This window comes from Panthera pardus, unplaced genomic scaffold (assembly GCF_024362965.1).
Source record: "Panthera pardus isolate Hobbes unplaced genomic scaffold, ASM2436296v1 HiC_scaffold_7, whole genome shotgun sequence".
Taxonomy (NCBI): Eukaryota; Metazoa; Chordata; class Mammalia; order Carnivora; family Felidae; genus Panthera; species Panthera pardus.
Genome location: NW_026527002.1, coordinates 29,078,047 through 29,091,052, shown reverse-complemented (window position 1 = coordinate 29,091,052; position 13,006 = coordinate 29,078,047). Strand labels below are relative to the sequence as shown.

The window sequence follows — 13,006 nt, the reverse complement described above, 5'->3', positions numbered from 1 at the left end:
GGAAGCAGAAGTGGACACCATTGATCCTGTTTCTAGAGGAACACAGAACTCAAATTCCTCTTCTTCAAGAGAGCTCTCCATTCATGTGAGAGCAGCTGTGTGGGGCATAACCCTCTGTTTTCTAAACAAAATATTCCCAGTTCCTCCCAGTCATATCCTTTGCCATGCTGATCATTCTGCTGTTTGTTCCACTTTGTCAGTGTCCATCTTGAAATGTGACAACCAGAAAATGCTACTGCCTTCTAACTTACAGTCTTATCAGTGTGAGATAATCAGATTAATCCCTCCTTGGGCAGGGGACACTTTTTTTTTTTTTTAACCTAGACTAAGATTATTCCTAAACCTTAGCCTTGTATTTTCTCCTAGAAATTACTAGTTAACGGTCTTGCTGTTTTTCTTCATTGTTTATCCGACAGGACTTCTAGATTGTGTTCGTTTGTTTTCTGGCTGTCTTCCATTGTTGAACCCTTTGCCCCCTTCTGAGCTGTAGCATAGAGTGATTCTTCCAATAGCCTCAACTTTTTTATTATCAAAACTATCAGCTCATATGAGTCACATAATTAATTGATATCTGCTTCCAGGAAGGAAGCTAATTTGGCCCAGGCCCCATCGATCATCAGAAGAGTTTCCTTTTGTCACCACGACATTGTGCAAAGTGGAAAAATAAATAAGAGTGCCCTCTTTGGACAGATAAAGTACAAAAATTCCTCCTCAGGTGGAAAAATTAGAAAAGTGTCCATGGGTGGAAAAACCAGGACACATGGCTTGAGTGGGAGAGGGATTTTAGTCTCATCTTACCAATATGCAGGATATAACCATACAATTACTTGCAGTGGCCTCGATTGCCATAGCATAATTTATTTTTTAACAAACAAACTAATAGACTTTATGGATACCTCTTTTACAAGCACAGTTACCCAATATCTGGTCTAAGTGTTTTTGTGAATACGTTTTCCATACCAGTTACTCCTGGATTTGTTCCTTCTTTCTTTTTTTCAACAGTTCTATTGAGGTATGATCTATATACCATAATATTCATCTCATTGTAAGAATATGGTTCAATTATTTTTAATAAATTTACAGCATTATACAAATATCACTATAGTCTAGTTCTGAAACACTTCTGCCGCCACAAAAAGTTCTCTGGGGCCCATTTGCTTTCAGTTCTAGCTCCTACTCCCAGCCCTAAGCAGTCACTGGTCTATTTCCTGTCTTTATTGATTTGCCTTTTCTGCAAATCTCATACAAATGGGACCATATCTTCCTCTAGCTGCTTTGTTCTGCTAAAGTAGTAAGGGCCCAAATTTAATCACGGTCCCGATGCTCTTTTTGCTGTGTTCTTCTGCTAATCTGCGAGGGGTGCAACAACTGGATGTGAGTCCTGTCCCCTTCTGCTACCCCTGGCCCTTACTCATCCCTTTCCCTCCATTCTGCCTCAGCATTCAAACATGCTCTGTTACCTCTTGTCTTCGAACATTCTCCCTTGTCCAGCATCCTCTCCAGCCACCACCCCATTTCTCTGAGCCACTTCAGAGCCCAGCTTCTCAAGGTTTGACTTCATGTGCTCTTCCCACTCTCTACTCTCCTGTGAACTCTCTTTTTAAAAAATGTTTTTAGGGGTGCCTGACTGGCTCGGTTGGAAGAACATGCGATTCTTGATCTTGGGGTCATGAGTTTGAGCCCTATGTTGGGTGTAGAGATTAATTAAATAAATAAACTCGGGAAAAAAAATTTGTATACTACCTGGTATGAATAAAAGAATGTTAAAGGTAATACAGTAACAGTAATACAGTAATAGTGATACAATGAAGGTCTACACCTGTCATCCACTCCTTCCACCAGCTTTACCCACAGTGGAACCCGTGACTCCAAGTATCAGAAATTTCTTACTCATCACTACATTTTTTGTTCTCTTTGGCCCATTTCTAACTCCTTTTTTCCCCCCAAATGTTTGTTTATTTATTTTTAGAGAGAGACTGAGTACAAGCAGGGGGGAACAGAGGGAGAGAGAGGGGGAGAGAGAGAATCCCCAGCAGGCTCCACGCTGTCAGCACAGAGCCCCATGAGGGGCTCGACCTTATAAACTGTGAGATCATGACTTGAACAGAAATTAAGAGTCAGACGCTTAACTGACTGAGCCACCCAGGTGCCCCTCTCACTCCTTTTTAAGTCTACTTTTAAAACAAGGAGTCTAGGCTCAATAGTCTTTGACATCCATTACATCGCTAAAATTCCCTGATTACTATTGACAGAGTAGTTTCTTGTTTAGGATGTATTGTGGAAGATTTATAGCTTACGCTGTTGAATATTACTATATTTTTATGAAGTCTTGGCTAACTGCATGATATATAATTATAATATAATTTCCATAGGAAATCTATTCTACTTTCTATTAATTTGCTTTAGAATGCTGGGGGTTTTTTTCCCTAAAATTTTGAAACTACTGAAAAATTTTGAAAAGCTGAGCTTCCTCTAATGTTCTCCACTAACCCTATCTATCTTTGGATTGAATTCATTTAGCCAGTACATTTGCCCCAAGGGAGGTATAGATGTCAATTATTGCTACAACTTAATACTAATGACTACTTAAATATTTAATTAATGTAATACTTGACACTCAGGGAGAAACTATTTATAATCATTGAAACCAGGCCTTTGTTTTCATCTTCTGTGCCTGGTGTTTAGTGTATCCCTTTTGGAACGCAGGTTTGGAATGAAGTGCTATGGGAGTGAAAAAGCACCTCTCTCTCCTACCTTCAGGCAGAAAAAGTTGCATAGAAAGTGACTCATGGTGGGGCGCCTGGGTGGCTCAGTCAGTTAAGCATCTTGATTTCACTTCAGGTCATGATCTCACAGTTTTGTGAGTTCAAGCCCTGCGTCAGGCTCTGCATTGACACTGCAGAGCCTGCTTGGGATTCTCTCTCTCTCTCTCCCCCTCTCTCTCTCTTTCTCTCCCTCTCTCTCTCTCCCTCTCTCTCTCCCTCTCCCCCTCCCCAACTCACACTGTCTCTGTCTCTCTCAAAATAAATAAATAAACTTAAAAAGAATTTTAGAAAGTAACTCATGGTGGATATTTACAGTATTAGTAATCACATTTGTTGATTTTCCAAGCTACATTTTTATTGAACATTCATTGCATTTCTTGAAGTTTGAAATATTTTCTTATTTTTTTTTTATTGTGTATTGATGTTATTAAAACAACTCTTAAAAGCGTTCATTTTAAGGGGTGCCTGGGTGGCTCAGTTTGTTAAGCATCTGACTTTGGTTCAGGTTATGATCTCACGGTTTGGAGGTTCGAGCCCCACGTTGGGCTCTGTGCTGACAGCTCAGAGCCTGGAGCCTGCTTCAGATTCTGTGTCTCCCTTTCTCTCTGCCCCTCCCCCACTCATGCTCTGTCTCTCTCAAAAATAAATAAAAATGTTAAAATTTTTTTTTAAAAAAAGCATTCATTTTAAGAAATATTGGAAGTTTTTAATGAGTAGACCAAAAGTGGCTGTTTTCCTAGAGGTAGGTCTGACAGGAACACCACGAGAAAAAGATCTTTTTGCCCTGAGAAGTGAAGGCCAAGGAAAGAAGAAAAGAGCTCAGTTGAGAGCTCTATGTTCATATGAAAGATTACATTCCAGCTAACTGGATTTCAAGGCACAAGTCATCCCTGGGTTCTGGAAATTCTCCTATGTGAGCAGGTCCTGTGACTCTAACATGCATATCTCAGAGTTTCCCTTTAGTCTGAGAATTTCTAGTCTTTAACATCATACGTTGGCAGTCTCTGCTATTATTGAACACATATTCTGATTTTATTCTGAAAATGCCTTGTTTGTGGTGTTAGCCTCTGTTAATAATAAATCTATTTGACCAAATTTGTTGCACTTTTCCTCCTACCTAAAATTAAAAAGAAAGGAACAAGCATATCTTCTATTTAAGTGGGGAAATGAAGATTTATTGATTTGACAAACTAAGTCCACAAGAGGCGTGAGCTGTCAAATGGGCCTGTGAAATGGCTTAGAGGTGTGCATATTTTGAAACACTCCACCGGTCAGTGAGACTCTTCCTTGTACACTCATGACTTTAAGAAGTTCACTCCAGGGGCGCCTGGGTGGCTCAGTTGGTTAAGCGTCCAACTTCAGCTCAGGTCACGATCTCGCGGTCCGTGAGTCCGAGCCCTGCGTCGGGCTCTGGGCTGACAGCTCAGAGCCTAGAACCTGCTTCCGATTCTGTGTGTCTCTCTTTCTCTGCCCCTCCCCTGTTCATGCTCTGTCTCTCTCTGTCTCAAAAATAAATAAACGTTAAAAAAAATTTTTTTTAAAGAAGTTCACTCCAGACCTCATTTATAACACCCACCACCTTTACAGAAATCTTTAACTTCAGTCTTTGTTCTCAGTCATCACAAATTCTGAAATAGCCAGATTCAGTGCCCTGAGGCATAATTTTTCTATTTGTCTTAAACCTTACTGTTGCGTTTAGTCAAAAATGATAAGAAAAATTAATGACTTTTTTATCATCATACTAACGAGGGATTTCACTAAGATCTTAACTGCTTTAGATAAAAGATAAAAAATAGTTCTTCACGAACTAGAGTATGGTTAAGATCAGTATTCATATTCAGAGATCAGGCTCATTTTGTGTTTCATTGCACCCTTCTATGCCATATAGTCAGTGTGAAATATTTAAGAATTTATTTAGTTACTTGAGCTTTCTGAGTTGTAGAAGAGAAAACAGCGATGTTTTAAATTTTTAGATTTATCATAGAAGTATTATGCTTTCAAGTCTTCGACGTTTTTATGTGCCTGAAAGGCTCCTCTTACATTTGTGGTGTTTCTTGTTTGCATTATGATGTGTGATGTATCAATTGCATATTACTCTGTAATGTCAGCTATTTTATTTCCATGTTACATTTTTCTCCATGTTACATTTTCTCCTTTCTACCTATAAAATCTTCAAGATGAACAAGGAGGGCTCTGGTCTGCAGTCTCTTCTCAGGGTCATCTGCATGTAGTTGTGCCAAGCTGCTGTTCCGTGTGGGTAAGAAGTTTTGTGTTCCATTTCACAGGTGGGAAGCATCAAGCGGGAAATGACCTTCACATTTCAACCAGAGGACTTAAAACGTGACTCTAATAAAAAAATGTCTCATCAACACTTGTTTCCATTGGCCATGGAGGAAGATGTGAAAACGGCAGACACCAAAAAAGCCAACCGAGTCCTTGACCATGAAAAAGAAAACACGCGCTCCATCTGTCTCCTTGAGCAAAAACGAAAGGTTGTTTCTTCCAATATTGATGTTCCTCCAGCAAGGTAAGGGAACATTAGCCTTTCTATGTGTTTGCCTGTGGAGAGTGTGTACAATCTCTACCATATTTCTCCAGAGTATATAGACTTAGGAGGGGCTTTCTGCCAAGAACATTTTTCCACTGCTTGTGTGAAATAGAGCAGGTGGCCCTGCTCTTCGGAACTGACTTCATGGCTGCGCTAGTTGCGAGTATTGTCGCTGTAGAAAAGAATGTTTTATTTGATTCTGGAAAATGAATAATAAAAAACGAGAGAGTAAATGTCAAAAAAGAAACGTGAAATGTAGTACTGAGCATAACCACTTAAAAGCAGGGAGACTCTCATCTTTTGGGCAGAGGTTGGAGAGCTATGACTGCAGGCCAGATTCAGCTCCTGGCATGTTTGTGTATAGCCTGTGAGATAAGAGTGGTTTTCCATTTGTAAAGGGTTGTTTAAAAAAATGAAGAATATGTGACATACATCACAGGTGGCCTGCAAAGCCTAAAATGTTTACATGTGACTCATCACAGAAAAAGTTTGATGATCCCTGGTTTATAGCGTTGGTAATCCTTTTAAGACAGATCTACCTTAGAACTGGGCCAAGAGGGTTTATTTGAAGTACCAAAAGACTTTTATCACATTGTAATTTTATTTAAAATATATCCAGTAGCATTCAATCAAAGCACAACATTATGGCAGAATGACATGGAACAGTAGTAGAATGGAACATAGTAGACCTTTTACTTATTTTCTTGCTTGTCATTTATTTCACCTAGAAAATAAGTTACACATTGGCCAGGATCTTGGACCATCTTGTTCATGCTGTATCAATAGCACTAAAATAATGCTTAGTAATGTACTAGGGGCTCCATAAATATTTGTTGGACAAAAGAAAGAAAATTCTGTAGCATAAAAATGTGCTTATTTTTAATATGTAAACCATATTTTGTTACCAAAACCCAGCAGTCTCTGAACGACATATCTGTCTCTGAAGCTTTCATCATTTCTTCACTTAGTGATGTCTGGTTATAAAAAATGACAGCCCCCTCCAAAAGAGATTGTGAATGGAGAATTATAAGCAAATTTTTGAGGAGTCCTCTATTGTTTGAATGGTTTCAACTCGGAATATAGTATCCTTGGAAAAGGAATAAATGTTTCCTTTTTGCCTATTTACTTTTTATAAGTAGAATTTCATTGCTTTCTATATTAAATCAAAAGTATCTCCTCTAGGAAATTGTGTATTTTTCTATTCTACCAAATTTTTCATACTTTCTAAAATTATAGTTCTCTTTGTTTTCCTTAACCTTTGTTGAAAATTTTCCTATGTTCATGGCTTCTGTTTAACCACTTGGAATTATTTGCTTTTCTAATTTTTTCATACAAAGCACATGTTAAATTCTTTAGGATTAATTCCTTTAACTGGGGGTTTGTTATGAAATGTTTTATCATGCCCTAAAACTGGTAGGTACCTCAGTTCATAGCTGTTATTTGGTTGACTCATAGGACAAGTGACACGTTAAGTTGAAATGTGAAGAGCTATGGTTTTATTTTCTTTCTAAGCTTGTCGTGCAAAAAATTAGACTTCCCAATGTCAGATCGTCAGTGATGACTTGTACTTCCACAGGATTTACTGTAGCTAAAAATTCCATTAGAGCACTTTATATGTTAAAAGACCTGGAATTAATCATTTTAAATTACCATAGATTGTTTTAGATATATCTTTATTCTTTAATTTCACCCCATTGCAATAGTTTCTGGGGATAATGATGAAAAGGAAAGGAAGTAAAATGTTTTCTGCCTTTCCTGACTCTGGTATGTGGAATATTTTTTCCACTTTCTCCAATTCACTAACTGTACTTAAAAGTTACGAGTCAAGCCAGTGTTATTGTAGGGTTCTTAAGCAGTATAGGAAAGTTAATTAGATTTTGAATCCATTAATGTACAGCAAAAATTCCCCAGTGACAAGATATAATTCAGACATATTCATCTACTTTGGGAAATACTAGTTAAAGCTTCATTGTTCGAGATTTCCTCTAATATATTTGTTTTCATTGCTATAGTATTTAATCATCACAAATATGCCAACAGTTGGTGAAATAAATTGCCCTTTTTCTTGATGATGATGAAGGAATCAGAAAATTGTGGGGTTTAACTATCAAACTCTCAATTCTTTTGGTTCTATTTCCATGTACTGTTATGGAATTATTTTGTAAACGTCAACTTTCCACTATTATCTAAGTAAATCGGTGTTTTGTTTTGAAAACTCCTTTTCCTGACACGGTAGGAAGATATGCAACTTTTCTTTTTGTTTATGAAAGCAAAATGTAATCTGTCTATTGGCAGTGTATAGATAATGAAGTTTGAGTGAGTCTACAGTACTGTGAAGTTTTTTGGTATAAGGAAAGCTATATCTTACATAATATATGTGTGTGTGTATGTGTGTGTGTGTATATATATATATATATATATATATATATATATGTATATGTATATATAATATGTAGCTCTATCCAGCTGATTATTGAAACGTATTCTCCTAAATCCAGATGTTATGTTTTGTCCAGTTCTTATAAAGGCATTTTTGACCAATAGAGTATCACTGGTAAAGAGTTTCTTGGCAGTTTAAAATCAATTCTTTATAATCTTTCTCACTCTGTCCTTTGCTTTTTCCCACTATAGGCAAAAGGATCTTTGTTGACCTTTGCTTTCTATATTTTCTAAAATGGTACTTGATGTTTATTTTCTGTGGTTTATATAATGAAGATAATAGATATATTTTGCTTTTTCATATCCCTGGAAGAATCTGGGAACTAGCCTCCCCATCTTTATATCTCATTGTGATGGAGCATTTCCTGCTTCCATTCAGTAGCTTATTTATGGAGTACCTGCTACGAACGCAGCACTCAGTAAAAGAAAATTGGAATGAAATGGGATGCCAACCCTGTACGAGCTTACAGTTGAATCATGGAAACAGACACCTAAGTAGCTCATTTCAAGTAACAGTTCCTAATTTGCTCCCTTCTTTAGAACTGAACGAATTTGTACATAAAGGAGAATCTCTCAATATTACGGAAATTATTAATTTGATACAACTATTCAAAAGCCTAGTTTTTTGTTGTTGGTAGTATCTTTTTCAAGATGAGGATGAATGGAATTGAGAAGGAGGAACTCTGAGATCTACTCTACAAAATCCATGTTTGTTTACCCATTTTCTGAGGACCCATTTGAAAGTTGCTAGTTTCAGGAAAATATAAATTTAAATGAGTTACTAACCCCGATGTGTTAGGCTGGGTCATCTGAGAAACAAATGCCAAGGCAGGATTAAATCCAAGCATTTTATTGGGACAGATGCATGTGGGAGAAAAGGGGTGTGGTGAGAGGCATGGAAGGAGGGAGGTACTGTGGAAGGAAGTCATACTGTGGTGCAGGGCTGAGCCCTGAGAATGAGACAGCCAGGGAAGGTTGGGTGGAAGTGTGCTAGACGGCCTTGCAAGATCGTCAGGAGTCCTGCATTATATGAATGCAGTGGAGTCCGCTTACCTGTGGGACATTGCTTGATTGATCTTAGGAAGAAGCAGCCTTTTCTTTTGGGGGGGGCGTGGGGATGGAGGTGAGTGCATCATAGCGTTGAGTATTCCGAGTTCTTCAGTAGAGAAACTAAACAGAGCAAGAGTGTGTCAGAGAGCACGTGAATGTGCAGCGTTTCTTTGGAACTAAAGAGCTATCTATCATTAACAGAAAAGAAAATTCTGTGCAGTTTTTAAGGATTATTGGGGAGCAGGATTTGGGTTGGGGGTTACCAGGAGCATCAGTGATAACAGTGGGGACAACAGTCTCTAAACAATGTGTCTGTCTCTGAAGGTTTCATCACTTCTTCACTTAGCGATGTCTGGTTATAAAAGATGACAACCCCCTCTGAAAGAGATTGTGAATGGAGAATGAAGAGTTACTAATTATAGATATGTCATCTTAAGTATTTTTTTAATCTCTGGGGAAAAATGCTAGCTGTCTTGATCTCTATGGAGAGTTGAGGAAAATGAACTTTCAGAGTATTTATAGAGACAGGGGTGTGAGTGAAGAGTCCCTCCAGAAAGGAATTCCAATACTGTGGTTTGGCTCAAGAAATGAATAAGAGACCGAAGGTCAGTAAGTAAAACAAATGCTAGTCAGTGGTTTCCTGTGGGCAGAGCTCAGCAACTCATTAACTAAGACAGTGATTTTAGCCTGTTTTTCAAAAAAAGATGATGAACCTGGGCCCAGATAATAACTGATTCATGCCCAGATTAGTGGTAGAAATCTGGGGAGAAAGAATGAAAGATTTGAAATACAGTGTAGGGAATTTACAGATTAGCCAGGGATATGAGGCATAAAAGTAGTTGGAAGGAATTTTTCAGTTCTTGGAGTGTGTGCCAAGCTGTTGGGAGTAACATGAGACTTCTTATGCGTTGACTTGCTTGAATGTAGTTGCTAACACCACATTCTTTCACAGTCCAGAAAGTGAGTGTTTCAACTGACCCAAAGGGTAACTAGGCATGGTGGGCAAATGTGTGAGTATTAGAAGAGAGAACATGAAGGACTCAGGAGAGTCCCTTTTGGAGGAGAACTTTCCACTCATGTTAGCTCTGCCTGTTGTAGGGCGTTGCTGGGGATGCCACTGTGTGGACTTCTACTATGGTTCCTAAAGACTGCTCTAGTAGTTCTCTATATCTTAAAGATTGTGTGTAGTATTCTTTGGTGTATATTAATTGAAATAGACTGCTTTTAAGGTAAATAATTTTATAAAATCTGCTGATGTTATAGTAAATCATGTAGATACTTACCAAAACAGAAACCGGGAGAAGCAAGCGCTGGGCACTCAGTAGCATCATCATGTAAGAACTGAGAGATTATAGAGAAGTTGTAAATTGTGAGGTAGTACAAATGATGATAATAAACATAAAGGGTTTTGGTCTGTGTGTGCCTGATGGGGCACGCATGAATAGAATCGTGTTCCCCAAAAGATGTGTCAAAGTCCTAATCCCCCAGTACCTGAGAATGTGAGCTTATTTGGAAATAAGGTCTTTGCAGATGTAACCAAATTAAGGTGAGGTCGTTAGGGTAGGTGGTAACCCGATATGACTGGTATCCATATAAGAAAAAAAGAGACAAAAGACAAGGAGGAAAGCCAATGGAGGCAGAGATTGGATTGATTGGTCTACGAGCCAAAGAACACCAGAAGCTAAGAAACAGGCATGGAACAGATTCTCCCCCAGAGCCTTCAGAAGAAGTGCTATGTCTGAATATGTCCCCCTCAAAATTCATTTGTTGAAACCTAATCCCCAATGTGATGGTGTTAGGAAGTAAGACCTTTGCATGCTGATTATGCCATGAGGGTGGAGCTGTCATGCATGTGATTAGTGCCCTTATAAAAAAAGGCCCAGAGAGCTCCCTTGCCCCTTCTACCACGTTGAGGATACAAGAAGTATGCCACCTCAGCCGACCATGTGGCACCCTGATCTCAGACTTCCAGCCTCCAAAACGGTGAGAAATAAATCTCTTTTGTTTATAAGCTCCATGATCTATGGTATTTTGTTATAGCAGCACAAAAGGACTAAGAAAATACGGCTCTCTGACACCTTGATTTCAGCTTCTTGCCTCCAAAATTGTGAGACAATAAAATTCTATTGTTTTAAGCCATCCAGTTTATGGTGATTTGTTAACAGCCCCTCTAGGAAAATTAATATAGGTTGTTATTGCTGATGACTACATCTGTGTCTTGCCTTATAAATTTACTTTGAGTAGAATAATTATTCACATTCAGTAATGAAGTTAAGACATGCCTAATAACATGACTAGTTATCATCTATGCCTCTCAGGGAGAGACGCTATCATTGCTTTTTCCGTAACTATTCAACTTGTGGTTATTTATTAAGTTTGTCTCTAAATCAAGTTTATTGAGATGTAATTCATGTGTAATAAAATGTACCCACTTTAAATATACACTTTAATGAGTTGTAACAAATATATGTACCCATGTAATTAATGCCATAATCAAGATATAGAACATACTCATCCCCACAAAAAAGTTTCATTGCGCCTCTTCCCACTCCACCTCTCCTCTGACCTTCAGCACTAGGCAGCCAATATTCTATTTTCTGTCTTGTGGATTAGTTTTGTCTTTTCTAGAATTCATATAAATGGAATCATGCATGATGTATTTTCAGGTATCTTCATTAGCTCAGCATGGTTTTTTTTTAAGATCTATATTTTTCTTTTGCATTTGTCAGTAGTATGTTACTTTTTATTGCCAAATAGTATTCTATTTTGTGATTATATGATAATCTGATTATGCATTCGCCTCTGATAGACATTTGGGCCGTGTACAGTTTGGGGTTATTAGGAATAAAGCTGCCATAAATATCCATGTATGCCCCTGTGTGGAATAAGTTTTCACTTTTAAATACCCAAGAGTTGACTTCATAGGTCATATGGCCATTGTATATTAAACTTTTTCAGAAACTGAAATACTTTTTCAAAGTAGTTGCACCATTTTATATTCCCACCAGTAAGGTATGAGAGTTGCAGTGGCTTTTATGTGTTCACCAACCCAGGGTATTGTCAGTATATTTAATTTTTTTATGAAAGTAAGAAAGTACTCTTATTTGCTGAGTTTTTGTCATCAATAGATGCTGAATATAGTTTAAAAATGTTTACATCCATCTGCATGAGCATAGTTTTAAAAATTATTATATGTTGGATTACATTGATTGGTCTTGGACCATCGAATCAACTTTGTGTTCCTGAGGTAAAACCCCCTTACATATTGAAGGATCCATTTTTGTTAAAATTCTGTTAAGATTCATTCATTTTCATCCATTGACCTATCATTTTATTTATTTCGATTTCTTTGTCTGATTTTAATATAAATTTATGATAGCCTCATAAAATGCATTAGGAAGTGTCCCTTTCTCCTCCTCTATTTTCTGGGTTTGTTTTAGGACTGGGATTACTCTGCCTTAAAAGGATAGGTACACCAGTGAAGCCATCTTGACCTGGAGTTTTCATTATAGAAGTGTTTTTAATTACAGATTCAATTTTTAACATTGATACAATGCTATTTATCTTTTATGTTTCTTATTTAGTGAGTTTTATAATCTGTGATTTCAATAAATTTATTCATTAATTTAAGTGTCAAATTTATTAATATATAGTTCATAATAACGCCTTATTTTTTCTAATATTTGTAGATTCTGTAGTAGTGTTCCCTCTCTCATTTCTGATACTGGTCAGTGTGTCGTCTTCCTTTTTTTAACCAATCTAACTAACAGCTTATCAATTTTATGGCTCTTCTCCAAGAGCAACCTTGTATATATTGATTTTCTCTGTTTTTTGTCCATTTTCTATTTCACTGGTCTCCTTTTTCATCTTTGTTATTTCCTTATTTCTGCATATTTTAAGTTCCCTGTTTTGCTAGCTTCTTACAGTAGAATTTCAATCATTAATTGTAGACCTTTCTTCTTTTCTACTATTGGCATTTAACACTTTTCTCTTTTAGCAACAATAACTCTTTCTACACACTTCTTTGTGTATACCTCCCAAATTTTGTTTGGTTGTTTCTTCTTAAAATTAGAACATTGGAATTAGGTTTTATTGTGAAAAGTAAGAGGCACAATACATTTTTCTTATTATTTATAGTTGTGAAAACAATCCAGAAAACAGAAATATATAGCATATTTTGAAATAGGATATTTGATTCATTACA

At 37.2% G+C, this 13,006-nt stretch overlaps 1 protein-coding gene across 1 annotated transcript in view; it reads left to right on the top strand.

Moving 5' to 3' along the window:
- Positions 1 to 13,006, top strand: part of ZNF704 (zinc finger protein 704) — a 239,798-nt gene that overhangs the window by 50,408 nt on the left and 176,384 nt on the right. The window contains exon 2 of the mRNA XM_019453346.2: positions 5,051 to 5,292. Coding sequence (XP_019308891.1) covers positions 5,051 to 5,292 — 242 coding nt within the window. The remainder of the gene's footprint in view (positions 1 to 5,050; positions 5,293 to 13,006) is intronic.